The sequence below is a fragment of the Oncorhynchus nerka genome, linkage group LG4, assembly GCF_034236695.1.
Source record: "Oncorhynchus nerka isolate Pitt River linkage group LG4, Oner_Uvic_2.0, whole genome shotgun sequence".
Lineage (NCBI taxonomy): Eukaryota > Metazoa > Chordata > Actinopteri > Salmoniformes > Salmonidae > Oncorhynchus > Oncorhynchus nerka.
In genome coordinates, this window is record NC_088399.1 from 55135893 (window position 1) to 55157761 (window position 21869).

At 41.7% G+C, this 21869-nt stretch overlaps 1 protein-coding gene across 3 annotated transcripts in view; it reads left to right on the forward strand.

Annotated features, from left to right (window-relative positions):
• The window catches only part of LOC115128215 (regulation of nuclear pre-mRNA domain-containing protein 2-like), a 57557-nt gene that overhangs the window by 14094 nt on the left and 21594 nt on the right, over positions 1-21869 (forward strand). For all 3 annotated transcript variants that reach the window (XR_003863486.2, XR_003863485.2, XM_029657871.2), the window contains exons 2-9: positions 10417-10546; positions 15482-15630; positions 15817-15869; positions 16144-16270; positions 16576-16751; positions 16931-17279; positions 17415-17645; positions 18938-19117. Coding sequence is in view for 1 of the 3 variants with exons in the window: in XM_029657871.2 (XP_029513731.1) it covers positions 10417-10546; positions 15482-15630; positions 15817-15869; positions 16144-16270; positions 16576-16751; positions 16931-17279; positions 17415-17645; positions 18938-19117 (1395 nt within the window). In the remaining 2 variants the exon portion in view is untranslated. The remainder of the gene's footprint in view (positions 1-10416; positions 10547-15481; positions 15631-15816; positions 15870-16143; positions 16271-16575; positions 16752-16930; positions 17280-17414; positions 17646-18937; positions 19118-21869) is intronic.

Below are 21869 nucleotides of genomic sequence, written 5' to 3' on the forward strand. Positions count from 1 at the left end.
GCGTATTGCCTGCCTTGTGAGTAGGGGGAAGGTGAGAGGGTGAGGTCAAAAGAGGAGAGGAGTGGAAAGAAGGAGGCAGAGAGGAATGAGTCAAAGGTAGACGTGGGGAGGTTAAAGTCGCCCAGAACTGTGAGAGGTGAGCCGTCCTCAGGAAAGGAGCTTATCAAGGCATCAAGCTCATTGATGAACTCTCCGAGGGAACCTGGAGGGCGATAAATGATAAGGATGTTAAGCTTGAAAGGGCTGGTAACTGTGACAGCATGGAATTCAAAGGAGGCGATAGACAGATGGGTAAGGGGAGAAAGAGAGAATGACCACTTGGGAGAGATGAGGATCCCGGTGCCACCACCCCGCTGACCAGAAGCTCTCGGGGTGTGCGAGAACACGTGGGCGGACGAAGAGAGAGCAGTAGGAGTAGCAGTGTTATCTGTGGTGATCCATGTTTCCGTCAGTGCCAAGAAGTCGAGGGACTGGAGGGAGGCATAGGCTGAGATGAACTCTGCCTTGTTGGCCGCAGATCGGCAGTTCCAGAGGCTACCGGAGACCTGGACCTCCACGTGGGTCGTGCGCGCTGGGACCACCAGATTAGGGTGGCCGCGGCCACGCGGTGTGGAGCGTTTGTATGGTCTGTGCAGAGAGGAGAGAACAGGGATAGACAGACACATAGTTGACAGGCTACAGAAGAGGCTACGCTAATGCAAAGGAGATTGGAATGACAAGTGGACTACACGTCTCGAATGTTCAGAAAGTTAAGCTTACGTAGCAAGAATCTTATTGACTAAAATGATTAAAATGATACAGTACTGCTGAAGTAGGCTAGCTGGCAGTGGCTGCGTTGTTGACTTTGTAGGCTAGCTGGCAGTGGCTGCGTTGTTGACACTACACTAATCAAGTCGTTCCGTTGAGTGTGATAGTTTCTACAGTGCTGCTATTCGGGGGCTAGCTGGCTAGCTAGCAGTGTTGATTACGTTACGTTGCGTTAAAAGAACGACAATAGCTGGCTAGCTAACCTAGAAAATCGCTCTAGACTACACAATTATCTTTGATACAAAGACGGCTATGTAGCTAGCTATGTAGCTAGCTACGATCAAACAAATCAAACCGTTGTACTGTAATGAAATGAAATGAAAATGTGATACTACCTGATACTACCTGTGGAGCGAAGCGGAATGCGACCGGGTTGTTGAGTGAGGAAGTTCTATTCGGTAGACGTTGGCTAGCTGTTGGCTAGCTAGCAGTGTCTCCTACGTTAAGGACGACAAATAGCTGGCTAGCTAACCTCGGTAAATTAAGATAATCACTCTAAGACTACACACTCTAAACTACACAATTATCTTGGATACGAAGACAGCAAAGACAACTATGTAGCTAGCTAACACTACACTAATCAGGTCATTCAGTTGAGTGTAATAGACTGCCCCTGCTGAGTGTAATAGTTTTTTACAGTGCTGCTATTCGGTAGACGGTGGACGTTAGCTAGCTGGCTAGCTGGCTAGCTGCTGGGCAGATAGCAGTGTAGACTACGTTAGGACGACGAAATACGATAATTACGCAATTATCTTTGATACAAAGACGGCTATGTAGCTAGCTAAGAAGAAATTGCTAAGATTAGACAAATCAAACCGTTGTACTATAGTGAAATGACACAATCAAAGACTTACAGTGTTACACAATAACACTTCAATATTACTTCAAGAATCCAATGACTACCAGGTGCCAGCAGGATGAGTGAATATCCAAAGATTTTTAGCCGTAAGGGTACGGCTAAAAGCAATAAGAATTGGTCGTCTAGAACATCTGGAACCGAGAGTAAATGGAGGTTTCTGGGGGCGATAAAATAGCTTCAAGGTATAATGTACAGACAAAGGTATGGTAGGATGTGAATACAGCGGAGGTAAACCTAGGTATTGAGTGATGATGAGAGAGATATTGTCTGTAGAAACATCATTGAAACCAGGAGATGTCATCGCATGTGTGGGTGGTGGAACTAATAAGTTGGATAAGGTATAGTGAGCAGGACTAGAGGCTCTACAGTGAAATAAGCCAATAAACACTAACCAGAACAGCAATGGACAAGGCATTTTAACATTAAGGAGAGGCATGCTTAGTCGAGTGATCAAAAGTGTCCAGTGAGTAGTGAGGTTGTTGGGGTCACGTCGATTCAGACAGCTAGCCGGGCCATCGGTAGCAAGCTAGCATAGGATGGAGGTCTGTTTTTAGCCACCTCGTGCGTTTCCGTCGGTAGGATTAGTGGGGTTCCGCGTGGTAGAGGGGATCAATCCAATTCGCAAAAAAAAACAATAGATATAGTTATAGAGGCCCAAGAAAAAAAAAGGAAAAAGAAAAAAAAATCTTCGATAGGTCTATTCTGATAGCAGCCGATAAGACAGCTAACGATTAGCGGACCGTAGATGGGCGTTCGGGCAACGTCACGACGGAGGAGCCAGCCGGATAACTCCTCGGGCAGATAACGTCGGTAGTCCAGTTGTGAAGGCCCGGTGGGGCTCCGCGTTGGCAGTTAAACGGGTCCGGATAGGTGATTGTAAAATCAATCAAATCAAATCAAATTTTATTTGTCACATACACATGGTTAGCAGATGTTAATGCGAGTGTAGCGAAATGCTTGTGCTTCTAGTTCCGACAATGCAGTGATAACCAACAAGTAATCTAACTAACAATTCTAAAACTACTGTCTTATACACAGTGTTAGGGGATAAAGAATATGTACATAAGGATATATGAGTGAGTGATGGTACAGAGCAGCATACAGTAGATGGTATCGAGTACAGTATATACATATGAGATGAGTATGTAGACAAAGTAAACAAAGTGGCATAGTTAAAGTGGCTAGTGATACATGTATTACATAGGGATGCAGTCGATGATGTAGAGTACAGTATATACGTATGCATATGAGATGAATAATGTAGGGTAAGTAACATTATATAAGGTAGCATTGTTTAAAGTGGCTAGTGATATATTTACATCATTTCCCATCAATTCCCATTATTAAAGTGGCTGGAGTTGGGTCAGTGTCAATGACAGTGTGTTGGCAGCAGCCACTCAATGGTGGCTGTTTAACAGTCTGATAGCCTTGAGATAGAAGCTGTTTTTCAGTCTCTCAGTCCCAGCTTTGATGCACCTGTACTGACTCGCCTTCTGGATGATAGCGGGGTGAACAGGCAGTGGTTCGGGTGGTTGATGTCCTTGATGATCTTTATGGCCTTCCTGTAACATCGGGTGGTGTAGGTGTCCTGGAGGGCAGGTAGTTTGCCCCGGTGATGCGTTGTGCAGACCTCACTACCCTCTGGAGAGCCTTACGGTTGAGGGCGGAGCAGTTGCCGTACCAGGCGGTGATACAGCCCGCCAGGATGCTCTCGATTGTGCATCTGTAGAAGTTCGTGAGTGCTTTTGGTGACAAGCCGAGCCTCCTGAGGTTGAAGAGGCGCTGCTGCGCCTTCTTCACGACGCTGTCAGTGTGAGTGGACCAATTCAGTTTGTCTGTGATGTGTATGCCGAGGAACTTAAAACTTGCTACCCTCTCCACTACTGTTCCATCGATGTGGATAGGGGGGTGTTCCCTCTGCTGTTTCCTGAAGTCCACAATCATCTCCTTAGTTTTGTTGACGTTGAGTGTGAGGTTATTTTCCTGACACCACACTCCGAGGGCCCTCACCTCCTCCCTGTAGGCCGTCTCGTCGTTGTTGGTAATCAAGCCTACCACTGTTGTGTCGTCCGCAAACTTGATGATTGAGTTGGAGGCGTGCGTGGCCACGCAGTCGTGGGTGAACAGGGAGTACAGGAGAGGGCTCAGAACGCACCCTTGTGGGGCCCCCGTGTTGTAGCCCAGGAGTGACTGATGGAACTCTTCAGCTGTTACCAACCCTGTTACCAAAATTTGTATGGCAATATGCAATGATTTTGTCTAATTTGTCACGCATTCACTGAGGGGAAAAGTTTGACATGTGGCTTGGTTGAACCATATTATGCAGTAAATGTGCGGTTATTGGTTGAAATTACAAGCCCTCTTTATATAAGGCGGGAGTGGGTTTTATGACTCTCCTGCCGATCCTGGACTTCTGCGATGTAATTTACAAAATAGCACCCAACACTCTACTCAGCAAACTGGATGTAGTCTATCACATTGCCATCCGTTTTGTCACTAAAGCCCCATATACTACCCACCACTGCGACCTGTATGCTCTCGTTGGCTGGCCATCACTACATATCCGTCGCCAAACTCACTGGCTCCACGTCATCTATAAATCTTTGCAATGTAAATCCCTGCCTTATCTCAGCTCACTGGTCACCATAGCAACACCAACCTGTAGCACACGCTGCAGCAGGTATATTTCACTGGTCATCCCCAAAGCCAACACTTCCTTTTCCCTCCTTTCCTTCCAGTACTCTGCTGCCAATGACTGGAACTAATTGCAAAAATCACTGAAGTTGGAGACTTATCTCCCTCTCTAACTTTAAGCTTCAGCTGTCAGAGCAGCTTACTGATCACTGTATCTTTAACTTGTCTAGGACTGGAACCCCCCCGCAACAGCCAGTGAAAGTGCAGGGCGCCAAATTCAAAACAACAAAAATCTCATTATTAAAATTCCTCAAGCATACACGTATTTTACACCATTTTAAAGATAAAAGTCCCGTTAATCCAGCCACGGTGTCTGACATCAAAAAGGATTTACAGCAACAGCACCACAAACGATTGTTAGGTCACTACCAAGCCACAGAAAAACACAGCCATTTTTTCCAGCCAAAGAGATCACTAACCTTTGATGATCTTCATCAGATGACACTAATAGGACTTCATGTTACAGAACACATGTATGTTTTAAAGTTCATATTTATATTTAAAAAATCTGAGTTTACATTGGTGCGTTATGTTCAGTAGTTCTAAAAAATGCGGTGATATTGCAGAGAGCCACATCAATTTACAGAAATACTCATAATAAACATTGATAAAGATACGACTATTATACATGGAACTTTAGATAAACCTTTCCTTAATGCAACTGATGTGTCATATTTTTAAAAAACTTTACGGAGAAAGCAAACCATGCAATAATCTGAGTACAGCCTTTAGACAACAAAGCAGCAATACCCGCCATATTGGGTAGTCAACATTACTCAGAAATAGCATTTTAAATATTCACTTACCTTTGAGGATGTTCATCAGAATGCACTCCCAGGAATCCCAGTTCCACCATAAATGTTTTGATTTGTTTGATAATGTCCATCAGTTATGTCCAAATATCTTTTTTTGTTAGGGCGTTTGGTCAACAAATCCAAAAGCACGTTCAGGTCGCGCCGAACGTCGGTCGGAAAGTTCAAAAAGTTCCGTTACAGCCCGTAGAAACATGTCGACCTAAGTATGGAATCAATCTTTAGGATGTTTTTAACATAAAACTTCATTAATGTTCCAACCGGATGATTCCTTTGTCTGTACAAATGAAGTGGAACGTAGCTACCTTTCATGTGAGCGCGCCAGACCACTCACTCAAAGCGCCCTTTTGAGCCCTTCCTTTAGAGTTGAATCCTCAAAACAGGTTCTAAATACTGTTGACATCTAGTGGAAGCCTTGGGAAGTGAAACATAACTAATATCACCCTGTATCTTCAATGGGGGCTGAGTTGAAAAACTACAAACCTCATATTTCCCACTTCCTGGTTGGATTTGTCTCAGGTTTTCGCCTGCCATATGAGTTCTGTTATACTCACAGACATCATTCAAATAGTTTTAGAAACTTCAGAGTGTTTTCTATCCAATACTAATAATATGCATATATTAGCATCTGGGACAGAGTAGGAGGCCTTTCACTCTGGGCATGCTATTCATCCAAAAGTGAAAATGCTGCCCCCTATCCCAAAAAGGTTAAACAGCACTTTTGTGCATTTTGCCACCAGCTCTTTGCTGTGCTTCAAGCATTGCGCTGTTTATGACTTCAAGCCCATCGACTCCCAAGATTAGGCTGGTGTAACCAATGTGAAATGGCTAGCTAGTTAGCGGGGTGCGCGCTAATAGCGTTTCAAACGTCACTCGCTCTGAGACTTGGGGTAGTTATTCACTTGCTCTGCATGGGTAACGCTGCTTCGAGGGTGGCTGTTGTTGATGTGTTCCTGGTTCGAGCCCAGTTAGGGGCGAGGAGAGGGACGTAAGCTATACTGTTTCACTGGCAATACTATAGTGCCTATAAGAACATCCAATAGTCAAAAGTATATGAAATACAAATGGTATAGAGAGAAATAGTCCTATAATTCCTATAATAACTACAACCTAAAACTTCTTACCTGGGAATACTGAAGACTCATGTTAAAATTATCCACCAGCTTTCACATGTTCTCATGTTCTGAGCAAGGAACTAAAAACGTTAGCTTTCTTACATGGCACATATTGCACATTTACTTTCTTTTCCAACACTTTGTTTTTGCATTATTTAAACCAAATTGAACATGTCTCGTTATTTATTTGAGGCTAAATTGATTTTATTGATGTATTATATTAAGTTAAAATAAGTGTTCATTTAATCATATAATCACATAATCATCTGCACATCTATCACTCCAGTATTAATGCTAAATTGTAATTACTTTGCGCCTATGGCCTATTTATTGCCTACCTCCCTACTCTTCTACATTTGCACACACTGTACATAGATTTTTCTATTTTTATTTTCTATGGTGTTATTGACTGTACGTTTGTAACTCTGTGTTGTTGTTTTTGTCGCACTGCTTTGCTTTAACTTGGCCAGGTTGTAAATGAGAACTTGTTCTCAACTGGCCTACCTGGTTAAATAACGGTGAAATAAAAAAACACTTATGGATATTGGATGGCTAATTGCTGTTCCAATTGTGGAAGCAACATTATAGATCTAAATTATGTTAGTGGAGTTTTAGGTTATAGCTAGCTTATGTAGTTAACTAGTTAGCTTGTTTGACTAACATCAGTTAGCCAACGTACCTTTCTTGCAGTTTCTCAGGCAGAAGCACTCCGGTGATTCATGTGAATTGTGTTATGCTTTGCAGGGCTTCTGTATTGCCTGCTGGTCCCTGGCGTGCCGTTTCTCATGTAGGTGCATTCTGAAGCGATTCAAATTAATTGTGTTTCACGCCGCAGAGCGTCTGTATCGAGCACTGGTCACTGGCACACTGTGTTTCTTGAGTTGCAGGCTGCCTGCCACAGCTCACAGAACTAAATAACCTTCAGAACTGTGTTGAACCCAGACAGATTATATATTTACCAATAAAAGCGAATGTGCTAGTTACAGAACTTTATTAAAACTATGTTTGGAAGAAATAGGATGCTTTTTTTTGTTGGTGTGGCAGCAATGATTGTCTGCCGTTGCGCATCGCCACACTTAAATGAATGCAGAGGAAACATTGCCTTGACTCATTCCACATTTTGTTGTTACAGCCTGAATTAAACATGTATTAAATATATGTTTTCCTCTCACCCATCTACACACATTACCCCATAATGACAAAGTGAAAACATGTTTTTTTTTCAGGTCTTGCCATAGATTTACATGTAGATTTAAGTCAAAACTGTAACTAGGTCACTCAGGAACGTTAACTGTCTCTTTCGTAAGCAACTCTAGTGTAGATTTGGCCTTTTGTTTTAGGTTATTGTCCTGCTGAAAGGTGAATTAATCTACCAGTGTCTGGTGGAAAGCAGACTGAACCAGGTTTTGATCTAGGATTTTGCATGTGCTTAGCACCATTGTGTTTCTTTTTTGTCCAGGAAAACTCCTTAACATACCCATAACATGATGCAGCCACCACTATGCTTGAAATTATGGAGCGTGGTACTCAGTAATGTGTTGGATTGGATTTGCCCCAAACATAACACTTTGTATTCAGGAGTTAATTGCTTTACCACATTTTTTGCAATAGAACTTTAGTGCTTGTTGCAAACAGGATGCATGCTCTGGAATATTTGTATCCTGTACAGTCTTCCTTCTTTTTACTCTGTCGATTAGGCTAGTATTGTGGATTAACTAGAATGTTGTTGATCCATTCTCAGTTTTCTCCTATCACAGCCATTGAACTCTCTTTTAAAGTCACCATTGGCCTCATGGTGAAATCTCTGAGCGGTTTCCTTCTTCTCCGGCAACTCCGTTAGGAAGGACGCCTGTCTCCTTGTGACTGGGTTCATTGATACACCATCCAAATTGTAATTAATAACTTCATCGTGCTCAAAGGGTTATTCAATGTCTTTTTTTTACCCATCTGCCAATAGGTGCCCTTCTTTGCGAGGCATTGGAAAACCTCCCTGGTTGGTCTTTGTGGTTGAATCTGTGTTTGAAATGTACTCATCGACTCAGGGAACTTACAGTATGTTTGGGGTACAGAGATAAGGTAGTAATTAAAAAATGTGTTAAACCCTATTATTGCACACAGAGTGAGGTCATGCAACTTATTATATGACTTGTTATATGACTTGTTAAGCACATTGTTACCCCTGAATTTATTTAGGCTTGCCATAACAAAGGGCGTTGAATACTTATTGACCCAAGACATTTCAACTTTTAATTTTGTATTAATTTGAAAAAAATGTAGAACAACATCATTCTACTTTGACATTAATGGGGTATTGTGTGTAGGTCAGTGACGACAAAATCTAAATGTAATCCATTTCAAATTCAGGCTGTAATGGAACAAAATTTGGAGAAAGTCCAGGGATATGAATACTGTCTGAAGGCACTGTAGGTACATTATATTTTTTACCAAATACTTTATATTTGGTTGTAGTCATTTATGTTTAACTGAAAGCATTTTTTCATCCCAATTTTTTTTAAATATTGTTTTTAGTTTGGACTTTGGTGTCCTGAAAAAACGCTTAGGCGGCACGTCCAAGGGTTTCTATGGCAGAAATCATCATGTCACCCCCCCCAAATGTTAACCTCACTTGTTATTGTAACTTTCTCACTCATCAATATTCAGGATTCATTCAGGATTATCCGTAATCACGGGCCGTAGCATCCCCATTAATGTAAGTGTTTAGAAACATATTCTAGTCATATTTACATTGTATCATTTCATATCCAAAGTGCTGGAGTACAGAGCCAATACATAAAAAAATGGGTCACTGTCCCAATACTTTTTAAGCTAACTGTAGTTGTTCAACCGCTTTGGGAGTCTCATTTGAATAATAGCGTGGCTAAATGTCATGGTAGCCTATTAAATGCTGCTTTGTTTAGAACGCAGGTGAAATCTTTGAAAACTATTTTTTGGGGGAGATGGCATGCAGATATTTGAAAGCTAATGGAACCCTCGAATAAATGTAATCTTGGTTCTTTTGTAAATCAAATTTGGTTTGGATTTGTCTGGTATTTGCAGTGCTTTGTCTTGGTATTATATAGAACCATAACAGTATCGGTGACAATGATGCCGTCATCACCTGCTAAAGGTATTGAGACGTTGGGGTTCGTTTGACAACGAGGGGAAAGCAGGGAAAATAAGGGAAAATATATCATTTTTAAATGTAGAGCCTACTTGGCCTTGGGTAAAGCTTTGTGTCATAGCCTTTGAAAGTGGAACAGCCCAGGCTCTAGGCCAGGGTATTTTGGACCCGGTGCAAGGCTTTCGGCCTGCATCTGTTAAACCACCCAAAACATGGTTTCAGTCAGTGCAGGACAGAATGAAGAGTAGCCTAGTTTGTATGAAATGCAGGCAAGTTAGCCTTAGGTTACGAGAAGGCAATGTACAGGTAACTACCAAAATAAAGCAAACACTTGAGTAAATGAGGGATACAAAGTATATTGAAAGCAGGTGGGGTCCATGGTTTAGGTCCAGTCAACTTCTTAGAGGGCAAGGTAAACACCAATAAATACGCAGCCATTCTGAGTGACCGCCTTCAACCTATGGTCTATCCTGATGGGAGTGGTCTCTTCCAGGATGACAATGCCCTCATCCACAGGGCACGAGTGGTCACTGAATGATTTGATGCGCATGAAAACGATGTAAACCATATGCCATGGCTGTCTGTCACTGGAGCTCAACACAATTGAACACTTACGGAAGATTCAGGAGTGGTGGCTGAGACAGTGTTTTCCATCACTATCAACAAGACACCAAATTATGAAATTGATTGTGAAGGAATGGTGTCGCATCCCTCCAATAGAGTTCCAGACACTTGTTGAATCTAAGACAAGACTCATTAAAGCTGTTATGGTGGCCCAACGCCCTATTAAGACACTGGTGTTACCTTTTATTTTGGCAGTTACCTATATAAACCTAATGCTGTAGTAGTGTCAGTGTCGGGTTCTGAAAGGCTAGACAAATAGGATGTTGTATGGTATTTGTGTGTGTAACACTTGGCATGGTCAATTTTTGTACAGTTCCGCCACTTAAGTTTTCAATTCAACTATTCTCTCTCTCCCTCCTTTTTCCTGCTCCTTTCTCCTGGCAGCTGAGGCTTCTCACCGTCTCAATTTGTTCTACCTCGCCAACGATGTCATTCAGAACTGTAAGAGGAAAAATGCCATTGTCTACCGTACTGCCTTCGCCGACGTGCTCCCTGAGGCCTTCCAGCTGGTCAAGTGAGTAAATCACACACTGTTTGTGGCCTCTAGATGCTGATCATGGGTCGGTTTAACATTTCCCCCCACTAATGGTTAAGTTTAGGATTGGGGGAGGGTGAGCAGATCATAGATCTGTACCTATGGGGAAACTTCACCCTGGAGTAAACCACACGGTCAGGGTCAGAGCTAACGTCTACAATACTTTTGTTTATTCACCATACGAGTCAATGACTGTCCCAAATGGCATCCTATTCCTGTTCCCTTTATAGTTCACTACTTTTGACCTGCGCCAATGGAGCTCTGGTCAAAAGTAGTGCACTATACACTCAGTGGCCAGTTTATTAGGTACAACCCGGTCATGAAATGTATCGTTCCTACAGACAGTGAGTCACGTGGCCATGACTTGCTATATAAATCAGGCATCGAGGCATTCAGTTACAGTTAGATTGAATGTTAGATTGGGCAAAATGAGGGGGAAAAGGAGATCAAAATTCATGGCCAGTCCATTCGATTCGTCCTGGACCTGTCTTGCTAAGCTGAGGGAAAAACGCAAGCAATTCATTCCGATCAGACAGTCAGTCACCAGAGGAAAAAGGAATGAAGTCTCAACTCCGATTCCTGGCAGTGCTGTGGGTATGGTAGGGAACACAGAGCATGGAGTTCACAAGCAACGATGAAGCCCTGAACAGGTTACAGGAGACCTTTACAGTTGAAAGAGAGCGCACTAGGCTACATACAGTGATACCCAAGACCAGCTTATTGTAAATTGAGACTACAAATACAATCTAGACTCTATTGTCAAAAGTAACTGTTTACCTCTTAAGAAGTAATGCTATAATTAGCCGATGCCAATGAGATACATGGACACAGGGCCTCCCGGGTGATGCAGTGGTCTAAGGCAGTGCTAGCTTTACCACCAGAGATTCTGGGTTCGGTCCCAGGCTCTGTCGCAGCCAGCCGCGACCGGGAGGTCCATGGGGCGACGCACAATTGGCCCAGCGTCGTCCGGGTTTGGCCGGCAGGGATATCCTTGTCTCATCGCGCACTAGCGACTCCTGTGGCGGGCCGGGCGCAGTGCACGCTGACCAGGTCGCCAGGTGTACGGTGTTTCCTCCGACACATTGGTGCGGCTGGCTTCCGGGTTGAATGTGCACTAGTGACTCCTGTGGCGGGATGGGCGCAGTGCACGCTGACCAGGTCGCCAGGTGTACAGTGTTTCCTCCGACACATTGGTGCGGCTGGCTTCCGGATTGAATGTGTCAAGAAGCAGTGCGGCTAGGTTGGGTTGTGTTTCGGAGGACGCATGGCTCTCGACCTTCGCCTCTCCCGAGTGTCTCATCGCTGCAACTACTACCAATTGGGGAGAAAATAGGGGTAAAAAAAAGAGATACATGGACACTGAAAATGCAATATAAAAGAGGAATGTTTGTCAATAATTATTCTATGGATGTGTTTGTGTGTGTGGGTGCATGTGTCTGTGCATATGAATGGGTGTGCGGAGGCATAAGGTGTGTGTGAATGAAGAAAAATGGATGAGTAAGTAAAGTGGTGTAAATTAAATTGTACATTGTTACATGGTGGAAAATTAACAATGATTTCATTGTGTATCCCATCAGGGGGCAAATCTGGTGTTTTTAGATAGAGTTCAAACTATATTGGATCAGGAACTATTATTTTAGCAGATGATCTCAATCATACATTTGATCAAATTGATAGACAATGAAATAGTAATAGCAATAAAAAAGACAAATTTAGGGAGCCTTCAAGAGGATGAAAAATGTAATCTCAGCAAATAATTTACAGGACACCTGGAGATTACTATTCACAACTGCAAAAGACAATTCTTTTTTTTCTCAAAGTAATAAAATCTATTCAAGAATTGACTACATTTTAATAACAATTTACTGAATTATAAAAATGTATGATATAGTATAAATCTCCGGTATCGTGCTTAATTACATAGAAAATACACTTAGCTACAGAATATGGAGAATGAACTTCTGGACCCAAGATGTATTAAATATTTAAACGAAAAAAGAACCTTTAACATTACAAATGTGGACATAAAAGAAGAAAATACCATTTCTGAATTTAAGCAAGTATGAGATCTTTTACTTTTGAAGAGAGCCAACAACTACAGGTTAAACTCAGATAAAGCATACTACTTAATGGCAAATAAAACTGGTAAATATCTTACACTTACACTTATTGTGACTTTGCCATTGTAATTGTTTGTAAACTTGTATAGTCAAATTAATCTATGATTGTATGCTATCCATTTGTTTGTATGCTGTTCCATTTTAATATTTGATTATTAACCAATGATATTAGGCCACTCCTGGCCATGATTACAGACACCTGTGTCTTTTGACACTATATAAACGAGTCATCCCGCAGTGTTTGTGATTATACCCTGATGAAGACAGCTTGGCTGTCGAAACGTTGGCATTACATTTTTTGCATCTGAGCTCCTAGAGTGTGCGGCTCTCTTTTATTTTTATTTTCAAATATCTTACAGCTGTCACAAAATGAATACATGCTAAACCAGTTATAAGAAACAGATACAAATGCAGTAATTAGAAACAACAACGCTAATAAATACTATTTTAAAAGCTTCTATGAAAATGTATATAAATCAGAATTAAACAACAGTTGGATGGATCCTATAGCAATTATCAGCAGACAAAAAAATAATCACTAAAAACCGAGATCACCCAAAAATAAATATTAGATACTGTTAAAACATTCACATGGAGAAAAGCACCAGGAACGAATGGCTTTTCCATAGAATTCTATTCAACATTTTGGGACAAAGTAGCGCCCCTATTTACTCATGGCAAAACACGTCACTCAATTCAGTACTTCCTAGTTACATGTATCAAACAGTTATTTCAATTATATTAAAACAAGGAAAATCTGGAGTCCCCTGCTGATTATAGACTTCAAAAGCTTATAAGCAATAGAATGGAAAAAGTCTCACCAAACTTGATACATGTCAGTCAAACAGAGTTTATTAAAAATACACTTACAAAAGAAATACAAGAACATGTTTCAGTTTAATACAATACGTTACAAAAAAACTAGATTTATCAATAATGGATGTTGATGTCAAAGGTTTTTGGCCGTCTTGAGTGGCCTTTTCTATTAAAAACTTTGTAAGCTTTCAACTTTCCGGCTGAAAAAAATTAATGTCATTAAGATAATTATATAAATGTCCTAAAACAAAAATATACACAAATTATACATTATCTGATATAATTGCTTTAGATATGGGCACAGGACAGGGATGTCCCATCTCCCTCTCCTGTTTGTACTGGTAATTGAACCGATAGCAGAAATAATTAGACAGGACCCAAAGGTAACAGGTATCAGTATTGGTAAACATGAATATAAACTAAACTCATTTGCAGATGATCTCCTGATATACCTCACCAATATTGAAAACTCAATACCCCCTTTGCTAAACATATTTTCAGAATACACAAAAATATCAGGATTTAAAATTAATGTGGTCTAATTATATGGAACAATCTTTCCATAAATCTTACAAGTAGAATAAACCTTTTCAGAATGGCATGGCTCCCAACGTTTTATGGGCAACTAAAATTCATAGAATAAAAAGGTTTTACATCTTACTAAGTCTGAGGGTGGTTTTAACCTTCCAGACTTGGAATTCTAAGGCTTTTGCTTGCAACCCAAGGCTTTTACTTGCAACGAATAGTTAAATGCACTAAAGAGGAACAATGGGTACATATTGAAAATGTGCATGCTCATCCCCAGCATTTTTTCACGTGTCTATTTCCAAAGGATAAAGCTAAGAACATTAACATCTTCATAGTTAAGAACACTATAACAATATGTAAGAAAATAAAACGTATTCTACAAGAACCAATATCACAAGAACACAACCCTACGGAACAATCCTTGGATAGCTTTTCAAAATACACCTAGAAATTTAGCCACATGGAAAACTGAAGTCTGTAAATGAACTGTAAATGACTTGGTAACAGGAAATACATTTCCATGTGACAGAATTAAAAAGCAATTTTGCACAATGTTGAGGGAGTCTTATCTTAGTCAGAAAAGGATGTTCATATGATAGATAAGATATGCAAAACCTTGCAGAGAGCATATCCTACTGACAATCTCTTAGATTATATATTTTTCTATTGGCTTATTTTTCCAAGACTTAAAAAGAACTGATGTTGTCACAAGATTGATGGGATATTGGAGCATAACTAATGCAATTACAGTTGTACTCTTAATCCAGTATAAACTAATGTATAGAATTTACTGTATTATACAAGAGACAACATTCACAAATTTTACAGCACCACGGAAGAGTCATGTGTACAAAATATGATTTTCCCTCTTGTTGCACATGTGACATACTGGTAGAAATGAGGTCAAATGGATGTAAGTTTACCTGCATTAAAGGCCCCGGCCACGAGGAGAGACACTTCTGGGTGTGCGTTCTCTTGTTTGCTTAGGAGCCGTAAAACTTTAGGCTCCGATTCATTAAAGAAAAAATCTTCGTCCAATTCGAGTTGAGTAATCGCTGTTCTGATGTCCAGAAGCTCTTTTCGGTCATAATGTTTTTGCCACCGTATGTTAATGTAAAACAAAAGGTACAAAAAAACGCACATTAATTATAAACAAATACCACTATTGGTTAGGAGCCTGTAAAACGGCATCAATCGCCATTCTCTCAATCTGCAGCAATTGCGTGATGTCATCGTGTCAGCATGGACCAACATCCCTGTGGAATGTTTCTGACACCTTGTAGAATCCACACCCGAAGAAATCGGGGTGTTCTGGGGGCAAAGGGCGTTCCGACCCGGTACCTCATTGTGGTTGAAATAAGGAGAGTTTGATCTTCTCATCAGGGCTACTCTATCACTTTACACATCATTGCCATGTCAGTGATTAACTTTTCTGTCTCCTGTCCTGCAGTAATGTGGGAGACTCTAAGGTGATGAAGTCAGTGGACAGGATATTATCCATCTGGGAGGAGAGGAGTGTGTACAAAGAGGAGCTCATAGCTGAGCTGAGGGCCAGTCTGGTCAAAGAGGAGTCACCTACTGCTTTAGAAACACCTAAAGGTGAGTGAATCAGTTCTAACCATGTACCACCAGCAGAGTGTCTTTCGAAATTGTACAAATGTCAAGAGAATGAGGCATCATGTTTATTGTTGTACTTCACTTTTAATTGTGTGGCATTTTAGCTGTTCTGTTCAATGCTTGTGTGTTGTGTTAACTTTGTCATGGACATTTCTTTTGTAATTTCAGCTCCAGTCAACCCTAAAGCTGCTCTTCAATCTAAGATTGTAGCTGAATTTGTTGTAAGTGTCCACTACCGACTATAGGATATATTCTATGTTCTGCTCTGTTTGGCTTCTTTTTTTAAATCTCAATTGTATATTCAGAATTTTTGTTACTGCATATCCTCTCGAGAAATACCAAATCATACCAAATGAACTGTAACTACTGTACTATGAGAACTGTAAATACTTCAAGTAAATGCTTGTACTACAAAGCTAGTATGTTGAGTTGAACTTGACCTTAACTATTGCCATGTCCTGTGGTTCGGCTCTCTGACGGTGTCCTGTCATGCAGCCCCAGGCATTCATCGATCATCTCTCTAAGTACCACAGCTCTGTGGAGGAAGTGGCGCTAAAGGAGAAACAGCTGGCAGCCATGAGGGTGGACGTCTGCAGCACCAAGGACCTCAAGAGACTGAAAGGTAACAAGGTTTAGGCTGACACAGAACCTCCTGCAAAGTCGTCCATGAGCATTGGCCCTGTCTGTGTCTCAAATTGCACCTTATTCCCTAAACAGTGCAACTTTTGACCAGGGCCCACGTCCTCCTGTAATGTTGTCAATGAGCTTTGTCACAGGAACTGGAAAAGACACGAGGCCGTCTCTTACTACTCAGAAAGAAAAGGCCTTGACCCCTGTCTGGCCCCTCTGACCTAGGAGGAGATGAGGCTTGTTTTTAGCCTGACCAAGTCTTTATTATTTCTCTCTCCAAATCAACCACCCCTTCAGATAAGGCAGGGGGAAAGAGGCACTCCAAGGACTTTGAGGATGGCAGTGCGAAGCTAAAGGAGTTTGTGGCCTTCCTTGACCGGCAGATCAAAGGAGGGTCCCCTCTGTTGAATGCTCTTGGCAACGCAGACATTTTCTACGAGATGCAGTATAAGGAGGTCAAGATAGTCGCCAATGTGAGTAGCTGAACTAGATGGTGTCCGTAATGCCTTTGCATCTGTTGTGAAAGGTTGAAAGCGGTTCTCTTTGGTTTTAGTGGTGGGCTTTAGCAGTAAGAGTTGAGTTGCATAGATTTGTAAAAAATAATTGGCCATGTGTTTGAGTCTGAGTGTTTTAAAAAAAACTTCTATTTAAGGCCTACAAGACGTTTGCCAACCGGGTGTCCCACCTCAAGCGTAAGCTGGACAGCCTCAAGTCCACCTTACCAGACCTGGATGAGTCGCCCCTCCCCTCGCCCTCGATGGACGCCCCGTCCCCCAATGGCTCAGAGTCCCCCTTCCGTGGCCTGGCCGACCCAGAATCTGACTTGGATGGCCTGGCCATGGATGATGAGGCGGAAATCACTCTGGGGGAAGCACCCAGCCCCCTGTCCTCCCCCGGTGGCTCCCCAAAGCAGGGCTTCACTGTCGGGGAGTCAGACAACCGCGATGTGGAGGACATGGAGCTCTCGGATGAGGAGGAGGCAGAGAGCGTCGGTATCATAGGTGAGGGGGAATGGCAGGTGATGCAGAGCAGGGATTGGGCGCAGGGTGTTAAGGGACAGGATGTATTACTTTTATGTGCCTCATTATAGCTATAAGACTAGATTGTATTGCAAATTGTTTCCTCTGTTTTCACAGTTGAGGAGCGAGTTGAAAGTCCCGTCCCATCTCCAGACCCCATTCCTGTGCCTGTTGTCACACAGCTGCCGCTGGCCACAGAGGCAAAGCCTGTCCCACAGGCCACACCTTTCCCAGCTCTCATGATCCCAGTGACCCCTATAACCAACCTATCAGGCAACCTCGCCAATGTAGACCTGGGTAAAATTAGCTCTATCCTCAGCAGCATCACCTCTGTCATGAAGAAACCAGGTGAGACACTTCAGTTATTGTAACATCATAAAGGCACTACATGCAGGCAGCCACTATTGCATCAACGGCACAGTTATTCTGATGGCACATCATAAGCACCATTACATCATCAACACTGTTATTCTGATTTTGCAGTCCAAGGTTGGGGTCAATTCAACCCTTGAATTCAAATGTTTAATTTGAATTAAAAGTATAATTTTATTAAAGTAAATTAAACTATGACGTGAAAGTCTCATTCCTTTGACCAATATTTTACCAAAAGCATCTGTCAGTTAATTCTTTAACAAATAGATACAATTTCAAATATTAGCTTGATTATAACTCATAGATGTCGAACAGTATTTTTGTGTGCTTTTGTCATGATATGTTAGGTTGTTCTGGTGTGTTTGATTTGATATAATGCCTTCTGGGGAAATAATTTAATAACATGTAAGTGAAATATAAATTATTGAAGACAACCTACAAAATTATTGTTTTAGGGGAATGAGTTAAAAATGAAATGGTTCATCCATGTGTTAAACATAGTATTGGCTACCATACATCATGTATAGTGATGTATGTACAGATAAATAATAGCCATTTACATTGAACACAAATGAGCTGAAATAAAAGATCCCAGACTCATACTCATTGGCTGGGCCTAGCTCCCCAGTGGGTGGGCCCATGCCCTCCCAGGCCCACCCATGTCTGCACTCCCTGCCCAGTCATGTGAAATCCATAGATTAGGGCCTAAAGAATTTCAATTGAATGATTTGCTTATATGAACTGTAACTCAGCAAAATCTTTGAAATTGTTGCATGTTGCGTTTTTTATATTTGTGTTCAGTATAAATAGCCGTTACCTATTTGAATTTCATTGAATTAAATTCAATTTCCTTTAATTCAAATTGTGTTTTCTGTGGGGTGTGGTCAATTAAAATGTAATACAATAATTGAATTATAATTCAATTCACAGTTCAATTCAGAATCGACGCTGTTATTCTTATGTCACTTGTAGCCTAGTATTGTTCCTTTAGCTACTGTTACATCCTCAAAACATCCTGTTGATTGTGACAACCATAACATTCTATTACATTACTATTACATTGTTTAACAGCATTTGACATCACAACATCTTGTGAAGTCAGTGTAACTGAGAAGCCAGTTTTTAGAGCATTTACCAACTATTCAGTCTGCTGGTCATTAACAAGGTTCCGTCACAGTGATCATCGACAATACATATTCCACTACCCCATGAGAGGATAATAAATGGCCAATTTTAAAATTAAAATCTGTATTTTCCTCCCTCTCCAGGAGTGAGTCCAGGTGCTTCTTTGGTCTGCCCCTCCTCTCCAGCCAAGACCACCCCTCCTGCCCCAGTAGCCCCCCAGGTAGCCAGCCCTCTGGCCAGCGTCTTATCCAAAGTGGACATGACTCCCGAGGCGCTCCTCAGTGCACTGTCCAAAACCCAGGAGCAGGCCAGCGGGCGACATGGTGAGAAACTGGGGTAGAGCAAATGTCAAAGAGCGACTGAACTCATCGATCCCCCATGTTTTTCTGTTGCTCATGAAGAAAAACATGATTTCAGTCTTGAGGGTGTGGTTTGATGTGCCTGGACTCGAACCAGCATCTCTAGTGGCACAGCTAGCACTGCGATGCAGTGCCTTAGACCACTGCACCACTCGGGAGGCCCCCTTCATATTTTCAAGCATGGTGGTGGCTGCATCATGTTATGGGGGGGGGGTATGCTTGTAATTGGCAAGGGAGTTTTTTGGGGTGATAAAAATAAATGGAAGGGAGCTAAGCACAAGAAAAGAAGGATACCTGGTTGTCTGCTTTCCAACACACTGCAAAACAAATTCACATTTCAGCGGAAATATACACTGGAGTTGAAGAATTGTAAAAATGATGTGCAGATATTGTACAATCCTGGTGTGCAAAGCCCTTTAAGACTTAGCCAGAAAGACTCTCGGCTGTAATCGCTGCCAAAGGTGATTCTAACATGTATTGTCTCAGGGGTGTGAATACTTATGTAAAATGTTATATTTCTGTATTTCATTTTATATACATTTGCAAAAATGTCTAAACGTGTTTACACTTTGTCATTATGGGGTATTTTGTGTGTGTGTGTGTAGATGGGTGAGAGAAAAAACATCTATTTAATCCATTTGAATTCAGGCTGTAACATAACAAAATGTGGAATAAGTCAAGTGTTATGAATACTTTCATAAGGCACTGTAAGTGGCCACTCCATAAAGGGCTCATGGACCAAGTGTTCTTTCAACAAATCCAACAAAACTCAGTTTTTCAATATACAGTGCATTTGGAAAGTATTCAGACCCCTTGACTTTTTCCACATTTTGGTATGTTACAGCCTAATTCTAAAATAGATTAAATATATTTTTTTTCTCTCACCCATCTACACACACACACACATAGTACCCCATAATGACATCAATCTACGGTACACACGATACCCCATAATGACAAAGCAAAAACAGTTTTTTTTGTGTGCAAATTTATTTATTTTTTATAATGAAAAACCGATACCTTATTTACATAAGTATTCAGATCCTTTGCTATGAGACTCGAAATTGAGTTCAGGTGCATCCTGTTTCCATTGATCATCTTTGAGATTTTTCTACAACTTGATGGGAGTCCACCTGTCTATATAAGGTCTCACTGTTGACATTTCATGTCAGATTAAAAACCAAGCCATGAGGTCGAAGGAATTGTCCGTAGAGCTCCGAGGCACAGATCTGGGTACCAAAACAATTCTGCAGCATTGAAGGTCTCCAAGAACACACATTCTTAAATGGAAGAAGTTTGGAACCACCAAGACTCTTCCTAGAGCTGGCCGCCCAAGCCAAACTGAGCAATCGGGGGAGAAGGGCCTTGGTCAGGGAGGTGACCAAGAACCTGATGTTTACTCTGAAAGAGCTCCAGAGTTCCTCTGTGGAGATGGGAGAATCTTCCAGAAGGACAACAATCTCTGCCCCACCACCAATCAGGCCTTTATGGTAGTGGCCAGATGCAAGCCACTCCTCAGTAAAAGGCACATGACAACCCACTTGGAGTTTGCCAACAGGCACCTAAAGGACTCTCAGACCAGGAGAAAAGATTCTGTGGTCTGATGAAACTAAGATTAAACTCTTTGGTCTGAATGCCAAGCGCCACATCTGGAGGAAATCTGGCACCAACTGTATGGTGAAGCATGGTGATGGCAGCATCATACTGCGGGGATTGTTTTCAGTGGCAGGGACTGGGAGACTAGTCAGGATCAAGGGAAAGATTAACAGAGCAAAGTAAAGAGAGATCCTTGATGAAAACCTGCTCCACAGCCCTCAGGACCTCAGACTGGGGCGAAGCCAGAGCCCGGACTTGAACTCGATCGAAAATCTTTGGAGGGACCTGAAAATATCTGTGCAGCGACGCTCCCCATCCCAACCAACAGAGCTTGAGAGGAACTACAGAGAAGAAAGGGAGAGACTCTCCAAATACAGGTGTGCCAAGCTTGTAGCGTCATACCCAAGAAGACTCGAGGCTGTAATCGCAGCCAAATGTGCTTCAACAAAGTACTGAGTAAAGGGTCTGAATACTTATGTAAATGTGATATTTAAGTTAATTTTTTATGAATTTGCTAAAATGTCTAAACCTGTTTTTGCTTAGTCATAAATTCAGAGAACCAGATTGTTATTTTGTTGCGCAAAGAAAGGAGTTATGAGTTCATTCAGGTGCGGGTGCCAGGCTCATTCTCTTCAGGACAACCCAGGTATGACGCCATGTCATCTTGAAACTACATAAAATCTAGTGATTATAAACATTGACACTGTATGACATGAGTTTTATGATATGGAAATGTGAAGTGCACATTTGGACTCAGGTGTTTGGCTTGTTGTATGACATCAACGCGATATTTATTGTAATACTCAACGTCTCATCTTTCAAAATACATTGAGTCGTCTTATTTCACAGCATTTCCCTCATTCGCAAAAGTTGCCCAATTACCGGGAGGACTGGGGGCAACTTCTTGTCGCGCGGTGCTCAAGTTCAGAACGGCTGTCCCTCATAGTGGTCCCATGTGGCTCTGTTGGTAGAGCATGAGGGTTGCGGGTTTGATTCCCACAGCGGACCGGTACGAAATAGTATGATAAATGTAGGCACTCACTACTGTAAGTCCCTCTGGATAACAGCATCTGCTAAATTACTCAAATGTAAATGTAAAACCGATACAGCACTGTGAAGC